Source organism: Priapulus caudatus, unplaced genomic scaffold, assembly GCF_000485595.1.
Source record: "Priapulus caudatus unplaced genomic scaffold, Priapulus_caudatus-5.0.1 Scaffold44, whole genome shotgun sequence".
NCBI lineage: Eukaryota > Metazoa > Priapulida > Priapulimorpha > Priapulimorphida > Priapulidae > Priapulus > Priapulus caudatus.
In genome coordinates this window covers 708163-719248 of record NW_014577105.1, presented here as the reverse complement: position 1 = coordinate 719248, position 11086 = coordinate 708163, and the positions used below count along the sequence as shown (strand labels likewise).

Below are 11086 nucleotides of genomic sequence, written 5' to 3'. Positions count from 1 at the left end.
AGAGAATCATACATACAATACATACATACATAACATACATACATACATACATATTACATAATACATACCATACATAATACATACATACATACATACATACATACATACAATTACATACATACATACATACATACATACATACATACATACATACATACTAATACATACATACATACATACATACATACATACATACATACATACATACATACATACATACTATACATATACATACATACATACACATACATACATACATACATACATACATACATACATACAAATTACATACATACATACACAGTTACATACATACATACATACATACATACATACATACATACATACATGCATTACATGCATTACATGCATTACATACATTACATACATACATACATACATACATACATACATATATATCATATGTACCACCAGGGTAGTGCGTGTCGAATCTAACTATGAATCACGTCTTAACCTCTACGATAGACATTCATGGCATTTTATAAGCGCAGAACCATGGTTCGATAGTATCCTGCCGCTTGGCTGACCGCAGTACAATACATTGCCACGTTCAACTGCTCTCACAGATCAGAGATTAGTTGTGTTTGCTATGAGATTAGGTTACTTGTTTGTTTTGTTATTCTGGGCGCACTAGCAGGACAAATCAGTGATTCATGACCAGATGCAGCGGCTCTAAGTACTCACTTCCTTCCGTCACGTGTGAAGAGCAAAAATCACAGAGATGGAGGTGGGGTCTCAATAGAACACTGGGTGTCTCAGTCTCACATGATATATCTCATACAGGTTTCATTAGCAGCTCGGTGGCTGTTATTGAAGGCGTCACATCTATCTTGTGCTGGTTTCATTAGAGGGTGGCTACCACTGGATCTGTGTCATCTATTCATTCTCTTATACATATATATTTAGTTTCATTAATCAGGTTTGTTCTTGCAGCACACACAGCCCAGTCCAAGTAATTCAACAGCTTGCATATATAGTGATATTGCATGAGATGTTTCCTTTGCTGAATGGCGAACCTCGGATTGAAAACTCGCTCGATTATTGGATTAGTTTGGATCCTGTACCCGCAGTTATAAGCTTCACAAGATAGATTAGTGGTTTCATTAGTTTTAAGGGAGGGACTGCTAGATATCATGTGTCTACCCAATCTCCCACGGCAGGGAATGCGTTAGAGGGCAGCCACTTGAAAATGCTGGGTGGGATTATTAGATTGTTGGCGTAGTACTGCAAATTGAATATATATATATATATATATATATTCAATATATATATATATATATATAATATATATATATATATAATATAATATATATATATATGTGTGTGGGTATTTTCAGTGGCCTTACGATGTAGGCTTGCTTTGTCACTTTCTTTGTGCACGTCCATGGTCGCGAGGTGGACTCGTGCAGGGACAGTCCCGAGCTGGGTGTGATTCGTTTCCTCTCGCAGGCGTAATTAATTTAAGTCATTATGATTATCTCTGCCACACACCTTACACGACCATCACAGGTGGCATCTGCGTGACATTCGTGACACACACCTGAGTCGCGTGACATTCACGGGGAAGGGAAACATGAACAAGACCAGTGTACATCAATTATACACGCGTGATGCCACGTAGCGTAATGCTGGCAACTTCGAGGTAATCGTTGGATTTGCACCATCGGCTATGGCTAGCTGTGCCACAGTATTCTGTAAGTAGTGCGTGCACACGCTATGCTAGTACGGGTGCGTGCATGCAGGTGTGGTTGTTGTGAGTTGGCATTAGGTGCTGGGAGACCGGTGAGAAGGGGGTGGGACAGGGAGGTGGTGATGCGTACCACCGTGTAATTAGTCATGCTATAGGCTTGAATTCAGGGATAATAAAAGGCACGATTGCATTATAGATTGCGACGGTAACCCATGCAGTCACTCTGCAAGAGTCTGTGTCGTCACATATACAAGTCTATGTTCGTGTTGTCCGATATACAAGTCTGGATTCGTGTTTCCTAATATATAATAGACTCCTTTCTCGTCGTTCGGGAATACAGCCAACATTGATTTTACCTGATAACACAGGCTGTGTTATTATCACCTAGCTAGCTGGTAAGACAGGCTCTGATTTTTCACCTAACATGACAGTCAGGTTGTGATAGTGTCATTAATTGAACATAACAGGTAGTACAAATACTAGTGTACATGACAGTAAGTGTGAAAAGATACGTGAAGTAGATACATGCTCAGTCGTCCTGCGAGCTTGCAATAACTGTATGTTCGTACTTGCATCGATTTTGTCACGTTCCGTCTTCATTAGTGTTCTGGCCAGGTTTCCAGGTGAGTCTGCAGATTGGAGTCTACCATCTTGACACTCTCGCCCCTATCACAGTTAGCATCCCATTATTTTATTCATGAACTAATTAATCAGCACAAAGTATCTCTTGAGATAGCTTTAATATTTATGAGGATGATGTGGCAGAGCCAAGGTGAAGGCGGTAACTGCGGTCATGGTGCATTGATTCTTCTGGTTCGAGATGTCTTGTAGGGATGTATGTCTCTCGAGATCCAGTTGTCTCGTTGTTTTTTTGTCACAGATGTGCCGTTTTTCAGTGATCGTAATGATGGTGGTTGCTGTGGATTCTGCTAAATTAGCTCAAATCGATTGTGAAGCTGTAGCGAGAAAAGCTGCTAAGATAACTTCCATCTGTAGGCCCTACGGTGTCTGCTGAGCAGGAATGTCATTGATTCGCAAGGGACGCACGCAGCTTGTACGAAAGGCAGAGCCATAGTCACAACTAATTTTGGTCAAAGAAACGCAGCAGAATCGATGAACGCTACTTTTCGATTTGTCTTTGTCGCAGCGCCGAGCGATTTTTTTAAACAACTGATTGCGGTGTTGAGTTTTGCTTCATTTATTACGGAGGTGCAGCCAGCTAGCTAGCAGACGTACGTCACAAGCTGCAGCGCAACGCACGTCAACGCAGCACTGATCGTGTTCGATTTCACTTCGTTGACGTGGGTTGTTTAAAGTTGCTTAACCTCGCAGCTAAATGCATATATATAGACCTACATTGAGCTCGTCTATGTTACAAAAATTCACTAGAACTCATTTGTATTGCTACTTTCATAACAATTCTTCTCAAAATCTAAACGAAATTACTTCTTTTACGAAAGTAGCACCACAGTGATGTTTACACATCCGGGACACAGCGGAGCGATCGTTAACAGTTCTTTTCTATGATAAAACAAGTTATAATTCATTAATTTCATTACAAGAAATTTGTTTAAACCATATCGTTATAAATCTATATTACTTATGCAATCAGGAAACAGTGCTTTTCGTTCCAGGAACTATTTGCGCTAGCGTAGGACTACTGCTAGCTGTACGTGTGACATAACAACATCGACAGTAATTTTGAAAATCCCAATGTTTGTAGCACTAATTCCTTGGCTCAATGAGAACATTTCGTGATGTTTGCACACTGCAAGTATGCTGACAGTATGTCTGTATCTAGGCTTTTTGTTGCGAGGTTTATCCGTTTTAAGGATCACGTGAAGTTCACATTGTTCTGTTATTGCGCGCGCCGTTAACTTGCGAAATTGCAGAAACGTTGGATGCAAGTGTGACTCGAAAATGCAAGCGTGAGACAAAAACAGTAATGCTGCTTTGAGTATGTAAGATAGAAAGAGGGAGGGGAAGCAGGAGCAAGGATGAGAGTGAAAAGAAGATTGAGACAGCGAGATAGAGAAGGGGGTCAGGAGAGAGTTGGGAGGGAGAGCATTCAGTAAGTGAGAGAGAGAGAGAAAACAAGAGAGAGGGAGAGAGAATGAGAGAAGAGTGATGGAGTGAAGGAGGGAGAAGTGTAAAATCTTTGTGTCTATTTCGTGTGTCACGCGCGTCACACCCATTCGAAGTCGGTCACCTGTGACCCACAAACGATGTGGTCAACAGACTTCAGCGTACGTGATTCCTAATCGCACTCCCCATCTCTACTCGCCAGATGGCATTCAACTTGCGCTCGTCGAAGTTCCGACATGTCTACGGCGTGCCGGCGAAGAAGAACCAGTGCTACGAGTGCATCAACATCACGAAGAATGCTCACGACAGCAACTTCTGCACCGTCAACCCAAAGTTTGTCGCCGTCGTCACAGAGTGCGCCGGCGGAGGCAGTTTTCTCGTGCTGCCCATCGAGAAGGTAAGAGCATCTAATAGCGCTGACAATCGGCGGTGGGTGGGCTTTTGCAGGAATCGAATATGTTTTTATTTAGGCAGATGCAAGTCCTGCCTTGGGGGCTACTCGATGTTTTCGGGGACCAGGAAAGTTGGTGTGGCACCAATAATGCTAGCAACGACGCAAACCTTTCCTTTACTATAGGGGCACCAAGGCAACTTACTTTTCATCAAAACTATGTGGATGTAAGGATACATACACAACATAGAATTTCTGGATTTCATAGAGTTTAATTTGGTGCCGCACCAAGGCAAATCTTGCGGTTGAGAAGCACATACATGTAGTACTCGTATACTTAGATAACTCTGGTTCGCCATATGCACATGTACATCTCGAATACACAAGTTGATCGCAGGAGTTGCATTTAGATGTTTCTTATGGACTTCTCCTTCCTCTCACACTTTGCAGACCGGAAGACAAGAGATCAATGTGCCGAAGGTCACTGGTCACAAAGGTGTCGTGCTCGACGTCAAGTGGAATCCATTCAATGACAACATCATCGCCTCCTGCTCTGAGGATTGCACAGTGAGTGTCCCTACTGGGCATGTGACAGAGCTCGGATGCATGTCTGTTTAGGAGGGGGAAATGCTGACTGCTCCTTGCTGGGTGTGAATGTGCATCTGTTCCCGTAGATGTGCAAACAACATGAAGTATGCGAGTTGGCTGACTTTCGAATTCGGATAAATTACGCATTTATTATATATATATATATATATATAATTCATATTAATTATATAATAATAATATATATTATATTATATGCGTTGTGTCAGTTTTTATGATTCATTAGCATTCAGAGATAAATATGATGTTAATTTAATTATGAGCCCACTGTGTACTGATCATGAGCGCAATTAGGCACCAGAGTAGCACAACCTACGTCATCGCTGTGAAGGAGCGGCACAAGCCACGGTGGCAATTGTATGAATGCTATCACATTCACATACGTGATGTTAAAATCTGTTTTTAATTCACCCGCTTCACATTTTCAATGATTCGTATTTGTCACGTTGAATGCGTAAACGGTGCTCATTTAACAACGTCAGAAATTGATAAGAAAAGCTGCAATATTGCTATCCTTCAATATGTGTGGATCCCATTGCCAGGCATTAGCCCAACAAGTGAGAAGCTACACTGAAATTGAACAGGGACAGGACCTGCTCCTGGCACCCTAATTAATACTCAGAGATCTCAATGAACCAAACTGACGTATAATGGGGGAGCTTTAGTCAATATATTTGCCACAGAAGCAATATATTCGCCATAACGTTCGAAGTAGTGCGTAGCACTTGTGGCGAGTGGGATTTTGCACGGGCCGACCAGCTGCTGCTGATAGAAATTTCACCCACCGGCTGGCTTAGCTATTGCATCATGGTTGCTGTGAAACCAAACAGTACATCTCAGTGCATCTCTGTTGAAATATTAATTGTAGGCAGTTCGATAACCCCAGCCGTGCATGATAGCATTTTGCTGTGTGGATGTGTATGCGTGCGTGCGTGCGTGCGTGCGTGCGTGCGTGCCAGTCAGTCTGTCTGTTTGCGTGTGTGTGTGTGTGTGTATAATTGGTATGTATTATAATAGTATAATAATATATTATTGGGCTGTGTTTGAGTAGACTCATGGTATAAATGCCCTGCATGTTTACATATAGAGGTACGCCATAATAGTAGCTCTATATCTCTCGGGGACGATCAATAACATTACGTAAATTGTCCAAAAATATGATGCAATTATATCTCCACTCTGTAGGGATATTTCTTACATTATTTGCCTAATCTAGTGAGTGTGGCCATCTGGGGAGTCGAAGCGGCCAGCATATCTTATTAGTTTGATATCAGCCGAAGGTTATTCAGCTTTATTAAGTTTGAAAATTGACCTAACTAAACATTAATATTGGGGTTTAATGTATACAAAAACCAGAGTGATCGTATGCAGGTAAGGTTTCCACTGCTTTCGTCCACACCAAAATAGTGTAACTACTAGAGGTGTAACAATACACTTGGGTCACGTTACGATACATATCTCGATACGTAGGTTAGGATATGATATGTATCGAGATACACAGACAGAAAGAAAAGATAATATATATAAATATATAATATCAGGAGTAGATAAAGGGAAGGAGTGTGACTTCAATAAACAAGGGAAATTCGTCATTTACTAGCCTTATAATACCTACGATTTACTACGCGTAACTCATCCAACTTGAGCTCAAATCGGACACAGTACATTCGACCATCATCGTACCAGATCGTTTCCTTGTAGACACCCGCAATCCGGAGATACAGACTAAAACATACGACACGATTCTCCAATCTTTGTCCATTAATCAACCGTAGCAATCGCCTATACTTCAAACAAAAGGCAGCTACTAACCACACTGTCCACGGGGCTTGCGCTCACGGCGAGGCGCTGTGGCTCGCAGGGAGCTGCTGCTGATAGCGGATTGGCGTGCGTGCGTGCCGGCATGCCGGTATGACATACAGGCAAACATTGTAGCTGTCTACCGGGTCAAAGGTTATCTCGCCGAGTGTTGCGTTGATGCCTAATCACCCTGCTAGCCACAGCGCCTCGCCGTGAGCGCAAGCCCCGTGCAGTGTGGTTAGTAGCTGCCTTTTGTTTGAAGTATAGGCGATTGCTACGGTTGATTAATGGACAAAGATTGGAGAATCGTGTCGTATGTTTTAGTCTGTATCTCCGGATTGCGGGTGTCTACGAGGAAACGATCTGGTACGATGATGGTCGAATGTACTGTGTCCGATTTGAGCTCAAGTTGGATGAGTTACGCGTAGTAAATCGTAGGTATTATAAGGCTAGTAAATGACGAATTTCCCTTGTTTATTGAAGTCACACTCCTTCCCTTTATCTACTCCTGATAATATGTATTTCAATGCTTTTATAACACAAATGTATTATGAGTATGTCAAAGCAATAGAAAGTTGGTAAACAATCAGTTGCTGTATATATATATATATATATATATTTCTATGGCTGAAACACACTGTGACGTTCTTAGTGTGTTCTAGACTGACCTGTAATCGACACTCCACACACAGTTGCACCATACACAGTGCTACAGTACGTGCGCAGTAACGACGCACACCAGTCAATCAGCACTCTTATTTTGCGGTAACAATTTTGGGGGCAATACCACTACAAGCGCGGCACATATAAAATATTGACCCAGATTTCTACAACAGCCAAGGATATTTAGGTGATACTAAGAGGGAGTTAATAAATTAAAAGCAAGAATTCAGTTTAAAAGGAATTACATGTGCTTTATTTAATAGTTTAGCTTGCCTTATCCACTATTTAACATCCCTATTGTTTGTATCACGATACGGGACGCTGCATATCGATTATCGCATTATCGGTGAATTGTTACACCCCTGGTGACTACTGCAGGTACCACACGCATTATGACGTGAAAATGAGAAACAAAGGTGTGCCCACTTGCAAAAGCCTACGGCTTCCCCAATGACAAACACGTGTATGTATGCTCAGGTGAAGCTGTGGTTTATCCCGGACGGAGGTCTGCGGTCGAACCTGAACGACTGGATTATGGACTTGCACGGACATGAGAGGAGGGTCGCGTCGCTGGAGTGGCATCCCACTGCAGAGAACATCCTCCTCAGCGCTGGATTTGACTACAAGGTGTGCACACAGCAGGCGAGGACACAGGAGGAGATAGAGAAGGAGTAGAGAATGAGAGTGAGAGAGAGAGAGAGAGAGAGACAGAAAAAGAGAAGGGGAGAGAGAAAGACAGAAAAAGAGAAGGGGAGAGAGAGTAGGAGATGGGGGGGGGGGGGAGAGTAGGAGATGGGGGGTAGGAGAAAGAGAGAAGGGAAGAAGGGGATGAATACACATGTGAAACAAGTATCATGCAACATGCACTTGTTGACACACACTGTCACCTGTTTTAGATTATTGTCTGGAACGTTGGTAAAGGTGAAGTCGTCAATGAGATTGAGTGTCACACAGACACCATATACTCGATGTCATTCAACCGCACTGGTAGCCTCCTAGCCACCACATGCAAGGACAAGAAGATACGAATAATCGAGCCACGGACCGGAGAAGTGTGCAAGGTAACGTGACCGCAAGCATGCCGCTAACCTGTCAACAATACTCTGTCACTCTCATTTGATTTTAGGACAGTACACCACTATTATATGGTCTACAGACGATATATTCCATTGATCATACACACAGGCAATATACTTTCAAACAATATTTCACATAAATACTGCATAAACTGCTAGGTCTGCAGATTTTCGATGTAATTTAATCCAATCCCTACCAACCAGAGCATGGCCTTCCAGAGAAGGCACATCTGTTGGACTTCTATGTCTTTTCTTTATGAAAATGATTAAAAACCCATTTTAAGAGTTGATTAGAACAACTTACCAGACTGTATGTGCCAATAGGGCAATACACCAATAATCTCCTAAACATTTTTTTTTTCAACAAAACTGATATATCAATAATAATACCTCGATCAACCAGTTTCTAGCAAATCTAACCACTTTGGTAATACACAGGCATGACCCGGTAGGCATATCCAGAAACTGGGAATCTTACTTTTGTGCTTAACATATTTTTAGAACAGCTTCCCCCATTGTTGGGCTGATTTCTCATGACTGCTTTTTTCGCTTACACAGGAAGGTTTGGGTCATCAGGGGTCAAAGTCAACAAAGGTTGTCTTCATGGGGGATCATGGGAAGCTGCTAACGACTGGATTCTCTAGGATGAGTGAACGTCAGCTGGCAATATGGGACCAGGTAACAACATGAAAATATTGAGTTTTTCACTCTCTGCGCATGTGGTCCCTTCCCTGTGTTCAGAGAATTTTGTTTATTTTCTGTCCCTCGTATCTCGCAATTTACTTCACCATTTCAATACGTTTTCAAGGCTGTCTTTCTTCTCTGCTTAATGAATAATGGAGATCACGTCTGATACTACTCAAATAATGGTGAATTGAAAAGCATCCGATTTGAAATTTAACACAAATAGTTGCTGTTTGCAAGTACTATATGTATGGGTATACGCCACTAAAGGCTAATCTACACTTGCATTAAACTCGGAACTACATGAAATTTGATTTATATTGTTACACATTGAATGAAGCATGTAAGTATTATCGCATAGTATTGTTATGAAAGGCCACGACAACTTATTCCAAGCTCGGAACTACATTTATGTGTGAGAGCAGGCAGGGGCGGATGTCACTCACATTATTATGTACACAATTCTTCAGCTCTTGTGTTTTGCCATAGGCAGGCTTTTTGAGATGTCGCAAATGCATCTAATAACTATATAACTTTGCGATAAAAGCTTCGCGAAAGTTCTTTGGCTAAATGTAATTTGGAAACACTGCAACAGCATTAGGGTGCCTGCAGTATTCAGGCATGTGCATATAAATATATATTATATAAATTATTTATGCAGAGTGTTCAAGACTATTGCAGTACGGTGTCTGGTGTGCTACACATTGATTTTTATTATGTCAGCCATGTTGTGGGCTTAAGAGTCAATGTGAGCTCGTCTGACATACAGCAGGATTCGAATACATAAATTACAAATACACATTCGAAACCACATGGGCAAGCACGAACGGGCGGACACACGCACGCACACGCGTGCACACGCGTACACGAACGCACACGTTCACACACACATAAGCACGTACGCACGCACACACATACACGGCATTCATGAGCTTGTGTTTGCGTTAGATTGAGCGTGCAGTAGCTACGTGGTGTACCCACACCGTGACTATTGGTCACGCAGCTCCTGGTTAGTTTTACTAGTTAGAAGCAAGCCAGCCTCACGGCGCATGATACTGTCGATAAATAATTCCCTCGGCGGCGACATTCTCGGCTAAATACGAAACTCGTACGCGATGGATTTCTCACGTCAGCTTATCGTAGATCGGAGCGTATTGGAGCATATGGAGGTTTGGCGCTTGTATGACGTTGAGCGCGGAAGAACAGCTATGTTAATCTGCTTGTAAATGTAAATTTCCGTCCGTTCTCCATCGGTTAAATCGTGTCTGACTGCAATCCCGATTTCGAGAATTATCTGCGGAGAGTTTGTGGCGTTTGGAGGTTTATGTTGTTCCAAGGTCTCGCAGGGGAAGTTGTCGCATCATTACTATATGAAGGTCGCAGACTACAATTACAGAGATAGTCAGTGTGGTTTCAAGGTGTCGGGGTAATATTGCAAGGGTTCGGGATGCCTAGCTTATATATCGGGGAGCTGCGTGTTGCTTGCAGTGTTACTGTAAATTGGTGTGTTTTATGGTGATGTGTGGATAGCTAGTTTGAAACTTTGGAAGCTGCATCAGCAAAGCTTAAGCCTAGCGCACACACCCGAGCAAAACGGGAAATTTTGTTTTCCAGTGTTTCGCGTTCTGCTCGGCGAGCAAGCGCACACACGCCACCCAACACAGCACACAGCTGAGCAAAACATACAGAAACACTGCGTACAGCGCCGCTGTCACACGACATCAAAAATAGCCATCCAATAGACATCCAATTTTGTGTGTCATGTGATATTTTTAAGGATATTGATTGGAGACCGTCTGTGGCATTTTGCTGTGTAGCAGAACGATTGACGCACACACCCGAGCAAAACGTACGCTCAGGCGAAAACACGTTCCGCGAATCGAACATTGCTTGTTCAGCGAAACACGCTCAGCAGCTGAGCAATGTTTTTTGTTTCGGGAATCCGCACACAGCCACGAACATCGAGTGAAACACGTTTTGCTCGTCGTTCAGGATGTTTTGCTTGGGTGTGTGCGTTATGCTTTAGAAACGGCTTAAAGAAGGCACAGTGTGGGTGAGAATGTGTTCAAT

The 11086-nt window shown here is 42.5% G+C and overlaps 1 protein-coding gene across 8 annotated transcripts in view; it reads left to right on the top strand.

Annotated features, from left to right (window-relative positions):
* Positions 1 to 11086, top strand: part of LOC106820723 (coronin-2B-like) — a 53040-nt gene that overhangs the window by 31244 nt on the left and 10710 nt on the right. For all 8 annotated transcript variants that reach the window (XM_014825238.1, XM_014825236.1, XM_014825231.1 and 5 more), the window contains 5 exons: positions 3999 to 4193; positions 4638 to 4754; positions 7734 to 7883; positions 8153 to 8317; positions 8891 to 9010. In XM_014825238.1, coding sequence (XP_014680724.1) covers positions 3999 to 4193; positions 4638 to 4754; positions 7734 to 7883; positions 8153 to 8317; positions 8891 to 9010 — 747 coding nt within the window. The remainder of the gene's footprint in view (positions 1 to 3998; positions 4194 to 4637; positions 4755 to 7733; positions 7884 to 8152; positions 8318 to 8890; positions 9011 to 11086) is intronic.